Here is an 11739-nt window from a genome sequence, read left to right as displayed (position 1 = left end):
TTTTTTTATTTCCATGAAATTGGGGATCCTCCCAAGCTGATAAAGAACCCACTAATTGATCTATAAGTCTTGAGAAAAGAACCCCAATATGCATCGCAAAAGGCAAGTAATTTGAATGAAGGATCAGTAGATAAGAAAAGGCCTTGGCTTGGATTTGACCTGAGATATCGGAGTACTCTCAAAGTAGCAGTAAAATGAGGTCCTCTTGGTTGTTGCATGTACTAAAAAAGATGATGAACTACGAAAGAGAGATTTGGCTTAGTGTAGGTGAGATAATTTAATTTACCAAGGAGTCTCCAATAAGAAGTTGGATTAGTCAATAAATCACTGATGGAAAAATCCAATATTTAAGATAGATCGAGTGTAGAAGATACTAGAGGTAAATGATCACAATTTAACTCATTCAAAATCTCTAGAGTAAACTTTATTTGACTTACTATTATTCCTGTTAGCTCCCGAAGGATTTCAAGTCCCAGAAAAGAGTGTAAATCTCCCAAATCTTTGAGCTTAAATTCTAAATGCAAGAACTCTTTTAGCTGCATTAGTTCTGCTTGATTGTTTCTCGTTAGAATAATATCATCTGCATAGACAGCTAGAATAGAGATATCAGATCCTAATTTCTTGAAGAAAAGTGAGTAGTCATTGAGTGATGAGCAAAAACCTTTGGAATTTAAAGCTTCAGTCAATTTTGAGTACCATTGCCTTGATGCTTGTCTAAGTCCATATAAAGACTTCTTGAGTTTGCAAACATATTGGGAATTAGGTAACTGCATTCCTATTGGAAACTTCATGAAAACCTTCTCATCAATTTCTCCATCCAAAAATGCATTACTGACATCTAGTTGTGAAAGATTTCATCTTTGTTTCACTGCTATATCCAATAAGCACCTAGTAGTTGTCATTTTGACAACAGGTGAAAAAGTCTCACTAAAGTCAATTCCTTTCTTTTGAATATCTCCTCTAGTCACCAATCTCGTCTTTAGCCTCACTATATTTCCATTAGAACTATGATTGATTTTGTAAACCCATTTACATGGTAATTCTTTCCTTACTTTTGGTAATTCCACAACTTCCCAGATTTGATTCTCAATCAGTGCTCTAATTTCATCGTCTATAGCCAATTTCCATCCCGGATGTAATATTGCCCAGGCATAAGAAGCTAGTTATGTGATGTTTGAAATAGAGTTCAAGACTTGTTGATTGGTTATGGATAGTCTAGAAAAAATAATAGCTTTGGGGGATAATAGGATGATTGAAATAAGTATTGGTTAAATCTGTCAAAAGAACTGCATTGCGCACATACTCTTCTAAGTAATCTGGTTTCTTGTGTATTCTTTCTGACTTTCTTTGTGTAACTGTGGAAGGTGAAACTCCATGTGTGTCTTGCAAGGTCACAGTGTCAAGTCCTTCTAAATTCCCTATATCAATAGGTTGTGATTCAATTTCAGTTTCTAAATATGATCTATTAGGCATCTATACTTCCAGGTTCATGATTTTGAGGTGAAAATGGATTTAGTTTAGTGTTTGGAAGAAAGTCATTTGTGATATAAAATGATCAGTGGTAAATATACGAGTTAAGAAAGATGGTTGTGATATTGAGATGGTAGAAAAAGGGAAGATATTTTCATGAAACTTGACATTTTTAGAAACTATTATCTTTCTAATATCCAAAACAAGTAGTCTATATCCCTTTTCCCCATAGGGATAGCCTATGAAGACATATGAAATGGCTCTAGGCTCAAACTTTCCCCTATTAGGTGAAATAGTACTGGCATAACAGAGACAACCAAAGCTTCTAAGATAGGACTAATTAGGAGGACTTCCAAATAGAACCTCATAGGGAGTTCTGTTTTTAAGGACTTTAGATGGGTATCTATTTACATCATAAGTAGCAGTTAGGACACACTCTTCCAAGTATGAAATAAGCAATTTGGATTGATAAAGTAGTGCTCTTGATACCTCGAGAAGATGCCTTTGTTTTCTCTCCACAACACCATTTTGTTGCAGAGTATGAACACAAGAGGTTTGATGAACAATTCCGTATGAAGCAAAAAATTAAGCAGACAAGTTGCTCCCACCCAATTCTAATGCATTGTATGACTTGATTATCTTAACTTTGACATTGAATTGTCTTTCAACCATCATCAGAAAATACTTTAAGATAGTGAAGGCATTACTTTTTGTTTATAGAAGACAGGTCCAAGTTCATCTACTATAGTCATCCACTATAGTTAAAAAATATTTGTGTCCATCATGAGAAGGAGTTTTGTATGGCCCCCAAGTGTCAGTATGTATTAATTCAAAGATCTTCTTAGAACTGATATTACTAGATCAAAAAGGTAACTTGGATTGTCTATCTAAGGGACAAATACTACAATCAGAATTAAAATAAAGAGGAGAAACAAGAACTGAAAAAATATTCTTCATTGATTGAAATGGAATATGCCCAATCTAAGGTGCCATAGCCTTACATCAGAAGCATTCTTTACAGGAATTGAAAAAGGACTTGAAACAGAAAGACATCTAGAGTTTTCTTGATTGCATAAATTAATTGATGTGCTGACAAAACTCGTAAGGTACTATAAAAATCTTTATCACTATACAAAATGAAGCAGTGGCTAGCACGTTAAGCTAAGATCAATCAATGTTCGAATGAGAGATCAAATCTGTAGTTGTAGTTTCTATATGTTAATCCAATCTCATTTTGTTACACCCTTTTCTGCTACATAGTATCCGGGATCGTACATTGAAAGGGAAGGCGAGGTTCTTGACTATAGAAGATATATCCCTTCTCTTGCTTCACCAAATGCCAGAGGCCTCTTCATTGAAGGGTCCTGCAAGAAACAACCAAAAGAGGAAAAAATAAGTAAGCAACTTAAATGCTTACACAGCTTATAGACTGAAATGAAGTTATATTTGAAACATGGAAAAAATAATACATCCTTCAAAATAAGTTTAATATGTAAAGGGACACTTCCAACTTGAGTAACCTTGACCCTATGAGAATTGGGAAGATCAACAAATACTAGAGTCTTAAGAGTACATACTCTAAGAAGATCTTTGAATTAAAACACATGTGTTGAGTAGCACCTGAATCAAATATCCAGGTTCTTTATTTGAAATGAAAAACTCTATAAGGTGCTTTATTGAAAACCTTACCGGCATAGGTCATTGCATTGGCTAAAGCATCATCAGTTGAACCTTTTGATTGATTCATCCTCACATTCTAAAGCATGTGAATTAGTTGTGAATATTGATCCTGGGTGAAATGTTGTCCTTTCCTTCTCCATTAAAATATGCTTTATTTTATCCTTGTGTTCCTTCTATGTAAGCAGCAATGCTCTTCACACTTCCCTGGAACCTCTTTGCCTTGGTAAACTTGAAATCACTTGGAAAACCTATTATCTTATAGCATTTATCCACAAAATGCCAAGGTTTCTTACAGTGAGAATAGATCACAGCGGTTTTCTTTCCCTTAAACTCATAATATCTAGACCTTTGACCAAAGTTGTTCTGGTTTGTCGCCAAGAAAGAAGCAGAGTTTCCTGAATAGTGTGTGCTCATATACACCTCCCTTTTATTTTCATCTTGCATTAGGATTGAATAATCATGATTCGCAGAGGGTATGTTACTCTTTCCAACAGCATAGACATTATTCAAACCCATTATAAATTGGATCAATCTCTCATCTTGAATAGACTTAGCCATTTTTCGTATTTTTCCTTTTCCACATTGGAAGTCACATAAGTAGTTGACAAAACTGTTCAAAGCATCAAGCTCATCCCCAAGAATTTTGATCTTTGTGAAATAGTCAGCAATGTCATTTGAACCCTGTACCAAGTCACTTAACTCTTTTTGCAGGTGATAGACTTGGACTCCATTGGACTAGCCAAATCTGTACTAAAGTTCTTTCCACTGATCTTTGGCTATCTTGGAGTATATAACTTTGTCAGCTATCTCTTTTGAAAGAGAGTTAAGCAGCCATGATAGAACCATATCATTGTATCTGTTCCATAGCTTGAATTCTGGTGAAACTGAAGCTAGTTCTTTGTGAGTACCATCAATGAACCCAACCTTATTTTTTGCTGAAAGAGCAATCAAGATTGATCTACTCCATCCACCACAACCTTTTCAATTAAAGGGTGAGTTAACAAATTCATTCCTGGAGAATCTGAAGCATGAAGATAGAAATGATGGGTGTTGTAACACACCAATTTTCTTTTAAGAAGAAAAAAATGTTTTTAGCTATGTTTTTGGTTAATTTGACTTCGGGAGGCCATAAACCCATTAGTATTTGGAAATTTAGGAAAATATATAAAATGGAAGTTGTAGATAATGGAAATACCTTTCTAACCATAGGTTGTGGTATCATATGTGACATTAGAATAAAAAGGTATGGACATTTTAAGGCAGAAAGGTCAAGCTGGGTAGCGATTTTGGGCCCAACGCGATTCCAAGTCGGATCAGGCCCATTTTCCCGAACATTTAAAGGATAAGTGTAGCCTTATCTCTTCATTTTCATACTATAACTTTCCAAAACATTTTAGAGGGTGAGAGAGAGAACTCCTAGGCTAAGACAAGCCTTTTTTGACCCAAATTCGAGTCCCGAATTCTGAAGCTCGTGAAGAGAAAGGTGTTGCACTTTGTGTTGCCCTCAGTTTGAGCTACAAATCAGCTAAGAAGGAGTGTGTTGTCATGGTTTCTGCACACCTAAGGTAAGATTGAGGTTCTTTTTCTTATTAACAAGCTTGTTTTGAGATTTAACGGATTAAAACGGTGAAAGTAGCGTTGTAAACTTGTTTTTTGCTTTGTTGAGACATAGGGATTAGGGGATGTTTTGGTTGGATTAAATGGGTGGAATTAGTTAAGTTATGATGTATAATGATTTTTGATATTGTTGTTGATGTTGTTGATAAGTTGTTGTTGTCGAAATTGGGGGAATAAACTTTCTTTTGCAAACCCATTTTTGGATGGGACTATTGTTAGTAATATTAGTATAACTCCTTATGTAAAGCTTGGTTTCGCATGATTCAAGATGTTTTGGAAATATATGTCATAGGTATATAACTTTTATTTAGTCTCTAAAACCCAGTTTTTCTTTTATCTGCTTGAAAAAGGGTGATAAAGTATAGGAGAGGTGCTGCCCAGCTTTTGTTTTGAAAATCCAATATGGACTGTTGTTGGTATTTTGGGCATATCTTTTTGTACAGAATTGTTGTAGGGGAAATTCGAAATTGTATGCTACCCTAAGACATATTTCTATAACTTTAGTTGAGGCCAAAAAGCCTATTTCGCCCATTTACCCCTTCGAAACTAAGCAACGATACACGATAGTGGTGCTGTCCAGAATTGCTATTTTGATAATTTGGGCGGATTTTCATTGATTTCACGTTTAGTTTTGATATGCTGAGACTTTTAAAATTAAGTAGATATTTAATTTTGTATTTAAGGTGTATATACTCTTATACAAGTTAAGAGGAACTATTTGACAAAGTGAATTTTAGTTGGTCTATGGAGTAGATGAATTGAATTCCTCGAGTTGTGGTAGAACTTGTTATGTGCTAAAACACCAAGGTTTGTGTATAAACTTGAACTTGGAATATTTTATTTTCTGAAATTTAAAGTATTTTGATAGGTTGTTTCCTTACTCCTTGTCTTGTATTATGATATGACTATTATCTTAAGCATTGCAAAAATTTTGCCAAACCGCCTACTTGTACGAATTACTTGATCATTTTGCATTCTTGTTGGGACTTTGTCCTTCTTGTTACAGTGACTTTTCCTCGATATTGGCATGCCTCTCAATTCGGATCTTGCCCATCTTGACTTTGGATTTACATTTCTTCTTGACGATGGATATTCGTCCACTTTCGAGTACAAGTGGAAAGCCACTTTCAACATGGTTATTGATTCTCTTGATATTGGGTGACGACCCTTCTTGATATGGGCTTCGGTCCTTCTTGATTTTGGGGATTTGGTCCGTCTTGATATTGATTGTGCTTAGTGTGATGGCATGACGTACATATTGGATGAAATTGATTATTTGACAACTCTTTTGATTTGAATTATAAGATTTCTTGGTACTTGAGCCTTCGAATGTTAATATTGACATTTTGAAACTCTTCAAGGTTTGTATTCGATACTTTGGTATACTTGTTCAGTTGGGCTTACTTTTACCTTATTGATCCACTTGCGACGAACAAGGGAATTGAAGAATTTAACGGCTCCAAGCCCAAAGTTTATACACCACTAAGCTTAATGCTTAGCGATAGTTGTTTTCTATCATAGGTAATGTGCAGGATGAGATATAAAGATGTCCATTTGGAGTAGAGTTTTTGGAGCCCTTGTGAAGATCACATCTGCATATGCATCTAGTTTTGTAAATTTTTTGGAGACTTGTACAGGATACATGTGGCACTCATGTATGAAATTTTGAAAGTTTGTGAAAATAAAATCATATGCTTGTAACTTGAACTGGGTGACTAGTTTTGCTATTTTTGGAGTGTGCTTTTAACTCAAGTCATGCCATGTACTGGTTTATACTGTGACTTGTCATTATGCACAAAGGAAGATAATAGTTTTGTGATAATTACTAGTTTGAGTTTTGTGTATTTTATGGACCCGCAATGGTGTTGTATTGGAAATAGTATTTCAAAACGAGTTTTCTAAATGTGTTGACTATTTGAGATTATAAAAAAACTATTTTTTGCTTCGCAAGTGGCATCCTCCCAAAGGGGATACTACAGGTGTGATATGCCCTAGAGTTGGTGGTATTTTCGGTGCCTATAGAGCTATCAGAAGTGACATCTGTTGGTGTCACCATTGTTGAACTGAGAAATGGAGAATATGGATGAAGAAAAGGGAAGAAGAGGCAACAAAGAGACTAGATTCTCAAGGTTGCAATGATACCATGTAGAAAATAAGAGACCAAGAATGGAAAATTTTTTCTTGTTGTTACTTCACTGCCAGGAATGGCAATATATACAAGTATAAAAGATAAAACAACAATACAACCCATAGTAGTTTAAATAAAATAAATTCATACTAGTTATAATAATAATAAAATCCATACTAGACCCATACATCTTGTGAAACATCTGTGATATTTCAACACATTGCAACAAAAGCTTGAGTTCTCTCTTCTTCCATGGTTGCTTGTTGATCTTTATCAACTTTATCAATTTCAATTCCAACACAATATGTATTATAATCTGTGAATAGTTACCCTATATATGATGTTAAGAGTGAGTATACTTTAGCATTTATCAGTATGATAAAGCCATGGACATTGTTCCAAAATGTCTATCAATTATGTCTTGGGTTGTTTCTCAAGGAGTAAGGTGTGAGGAAGTATTGTTTAATAAGGAGCGTAAAAAGGTGCAATTCAAATCTGAGATTAAATGTTGAGTTGGTCTCTCATATTAAACTTGAGAATAGAAGAAATATTTTCACTATATGCTTGTAAAATCATACAATTAGTATTTGAAATCTTCGGCTATATATCTCAGATAGATATAAGTATAGAGATTTGACAACAAATTAAATTAGTATACAAATTTGTTGGGATATAGTGTAGAGATTTGACAACAAATACAATTACTATACAAAATTATTGGGCCCGTGCTGGCGCAGGCAAGGTTCCTTTCTTTTTTTCTATATTCTATATTCTATATATTTATATCTATATTTTTCTATTTTCTATATATATACATCTTTGTCAATTAATTCTCACATAAGGGTGTGTTAGTCATTTAACCTATTAAACAGATCTGTATTTACAGGCTACATACGTGTCTTACATCTACTTTGGAGTAGACATGTAGTTTGGCTTTGAAAGGAGTAAGAACAAGAACTCAGGATTGGCTTTTAAAGTGTATTCCGCATATGAAATTAATTTAGTATTAGTTCATTTTAGAGATCTATTTATATTGTTGAATATGGTTGCCTATTCTAACTTCAATTCTTTGTAGTTAGAACCAATAACTAAACAAAAGTCATTGATATATGCTTTCTCTTTTTCAATTATTGAATGCTATCTTATACAACCTGATTATGGTTCTTTGCACTTCACCACCAAGTCAATTTGTGAACTCTTCTAACTTCAATACCATATCAACTAAAAGGATATCAGCTCACTCCTCCTTTTCCTCCTCCCTTGCATATATGTATGTCGATCATTTATAAATAGAGTGGTCAAAATGGGTTTGACTCGTGAGGCTAGTCCAACCAAATTGTTGAATTAAGTGGGTTTGGGTTAAATCTTTTCAACCTATTTAGGAACGAGGCTTTTTAGCCCAGCCTCATTTGGCCCGCTAACCTCATAGGCTCAACCCGCGAGCCTCGAAAGCTAACCCGTGGGTCGCGAATTTTAAAAATATTTATTATATATATTTTAAGTAGTGTTTTATTTTGCTAAATCTTAAGCAACTAGGCAATTAAATTATTATAACTATGAATCTTTTACCTCTTTTACTTTTGTGTTTATGCCTAATTTTTCATTTCTCCTTTCTTGTCTAGTTTATGAAAACAAATGATCATGTAATATATGTTGTTCTGACGAGTCCTATAAATGTTGACTGTTGTATCTTGCCTACTCTATTGTTTTGTAAGTATTCCATTAAAGTGTGTGCAACTCATAGACATGTGAATTTTTGATGTATTGGTGTTGTGTTCATCAATGTTTGATAGTTTTTTTAAAAGATCAATGTTGTCCATCTTTTGATTGAAAGGTCAACCCGTCTCAATCCATAGTCAGTGGCGGAGCCATGATTTTAAATAAGAGGGCTTTCTGATTAAGTAGACACATGAGCTAGTCGAAGAGAGTTCGTCATCTACTTTATAAACATAAAAAAATATTTTAATCATGTATAAATAGTATAATTTTCCATCACTACCCATAGCCCACTTAGGGCTGGGTTGGGCTGCTATTTTATAGGTCCTTTATTTAAATTGATCAGTCCTTCTTAACTTATTTAACTCGCTAACCCTTTAGGGTTGGTTGGGCCAGCCCATTTTGATAGCTCTATTTATAAGTGTGGAGAATAATGACAGAAAGATATGTGCCTTTCTATTTTTTATTTTTTTTGGTAAGCTTAGGAATAAAATTGGCCATAACTCATTCATTTTGATTATTAACCATTTCAAGTGATTGTGATACACTTTGATCTCACCTTCTTTACTTAGACTTTATGTAAAAGGTTTCAATTTTATGGTTAAGAATCCCAACCTTAGGATGCATCAGATTTTGTTATTTCATGTAAATAAGATGTACAAAACTATCTTGTTAATTTGGCTCTAGAGATAACAATCTCAGCCCATATAAGGTGAAATGATCCATTTAATCCATATTTATTTAAATGGATCACTCATATTTTCTAAATAGATAGATATGGATTTAATTATTTCAAAGAACTCATATAGATATGAACAACATGAATAAAACATGAGAATCCATATAGAACTATAGACTCATAAATCAACTATTCACAATAAAAAATTGTTAATTGTACTAAAAAATTGTAAATTTATTTAGTTATTTTTATATTAAAAAAAGAACATTACGGTGGGGGGTGGAGGGGGTGAGGTGAAAAAATTATATTTTTTGGAAAAAACAATTATGGGTAAGGCGGGGGTAGAGGGGGTCCTAGTGGGTGGGTGGGGGTATAAAAAATTAGTTTTTATTTTTTAAAATTTTTGATTTTTTTTTAAAAAAATTGTGGTGGGGGGAGGGTGAGGGATTGAAAAAAATTAACTATTTTTTGAATTCTTTTTAATTTTCTTCAAAAACAAATTTGAGGGTGGTGAGTTGTGGGGTGGGCTAGGGGGTCCAGGTGCGGGGTAGGGTGGAGGTGGAGGAGGGGCGATCTTTTTTAAAACTTATTTTAATTGATGTTTAAAAATAATTGGTGATGGGGTGGGGTAGGGTGGACGAGTGAGAGGATGGGTAGGTTGGGTAAACCCCTACACAGGCATCACAATGAAATTATCAGTCCAGAATCATGTTGCAACACCATAAATGACTAATTACCCAATCTCAGTATCAAAAAAGGATAACCAAACTACCTCGAATGTCGAAACTCCATATGAACACTCTAATTGAAGCTCAACCCACAAATACCGACTCCAAAATCATTATTCACTATCAATAATGACAAAATTTCATCAAAAGGAGTTTAATGATACCCCATATTTCTGGGTTTTAGAATCGGGGTCAAAATCGTCCATAAAACACTTCAAAATTAAAAAAGGAGAAATCTAGAATTTTATTTTAAAATCACGTTCTACTCATCATCAAGGGGAGTTTGTTGTTGAAAACCCCATTAAAATTGGCCAAGAAATACATTAGAAATCATTAAATCTTCAAACTTGAAATTGAAAAGAAAAAGGCCCAAAATGCCATTTTAAACCTTGATTTTTCAATGATTTAGGAAGATAAAATTGATGGAATTTGATAAAGATTGATAATATAGGCTTACCCAAATGATTTCCCTAGAAAACATTTCTTCCATATCGCCTCTCCAAGCTTCAAACCGAGCAAAAATGGCGGAATGTGAAAAATTAGAATAATTCCCAAAGTTGGACACTGTTCAGATGAATTTTCTACTTCGCGATCATGAGCCACTAACCAGTGCAATCGCGAAGCACTGGAGGCTGACACATCACTATCACGGACCCACAAGTTGCGATTGCAAAACACTTAGAAGGGACACTTCGCGATCGCGTGATAAGTGTCACAATGGCAAAGCACAAAAAAGGGACATATCGTGATCACGTGTGTATCTCCACGATCGCAAAGAACAAAGTGACATGAAACAAAAAACCAGAAATTGCAGATTTCCCAAGTCCAAAATACTTTCGATTGAACCTTCGAAAACTATTTGGGGTCCTATAAAATTAAAATGATATGCTACTACACTGAATTAGACATTCTTGACTCAATGAATTCGTCAAATTTCCAATGCTCACATCTCAATATGCTGAAACTTCCCACTCAAGTTCTCAAATTACCAAAATCCCACTCGATGTCATCGAAAACTGTGTCAATCATCCCTATATCACAAACAATGTATGAAAACACTACTGGAAAGGGAAAAATGGTCATTTCTCATTGAAAAGTAATTTTTCAAGAATTGGGACATTACCATAAATATGCACATTAATGAAGAGGTCTTTTACCGACTTCGTTAATTTCTGTTGGATTCAATATCACTATACGCTTTAGGAACTTTAACAAAGAGTGTTAATTGCCTCTAAAAATATATATACTTAGTGAAAATAAAGTTATTGTCAATTGCTGCTAAGGATCATTTTTGATGTAGTGACAAACAACCAACATGGGTTGTGGTGTAGTGTTCGGGACTGCTATACATCCTTAACCAAAGGTCTCTTCTAGACCTGGGTATGGAGAAAATTCAATTGGGAGTGCCACCTTTGAATGAGCTCTACAGTACGCCATTTGAATTTACTCGGAGCTTCAATGCGGACTCCGGAACACCAAATTAAAAACCAAAAAAATAATAATCTAACAAACAAAACCCAAAGCTCCTCCTCCCCCCCCCCCCCCCCCAAAAAAAAGAAAACTTGGCAAAGGTATAAAGATAGAATCAAAGATGTTTTTCAATTTTTTCATGTTTTATTGGCTTAAATATTTTGAAAAACATTTTTTAAATTGACTCATTTTATGAAAATGACTTCCTACATAAAGTAAGAAAAAATTCAAAACTTTTCTTAAACCTCCCC

General features: G+C 34.3%; 1 protein-coding gene across 1 annotated transcript; it reads right to left on the bottom strand.

Annotated features, from left to right (window-relative positions):
- Positions 1-3306: 3306 nt before the first annotated feature.
- On the bottom strand, positions 3307-10659 carry LOC129875561 (uncharacterized). Its single transcript, XM_055950867.1, has 3 exons — positions 10626-10659; positions 3946-4127; positions 3307-3831 (listed from the first exon to the last, which is right to left on the bottom strand). Exons 1-3 carry the CDS (start codon positions 10657-10659, stop codon positions 3307-3309), a joined length of 741 nt encoding a protein of 246 aa, XP_055806842.1.
- Positions 10660-11739: the final 1080 nt, after the last annotated feature.

The sequence above is a fragment of the Solanum dulcamara genome, chromosome 12 (assembly GCF_947179165.1).
Source record: "Solanum dulcamara chromosome 12, daSolDulc1.2, whole genome shotgun sequence".
NCBI lineage: Eukaryota > Viridiplantae > Streptophyta > Magnoliopsida > Solanales > Solanaceae > Solanum > Solanum dulcamara.
This window is presented reverse-complemented; position numbering and strand designations above follow the sequence as displayed.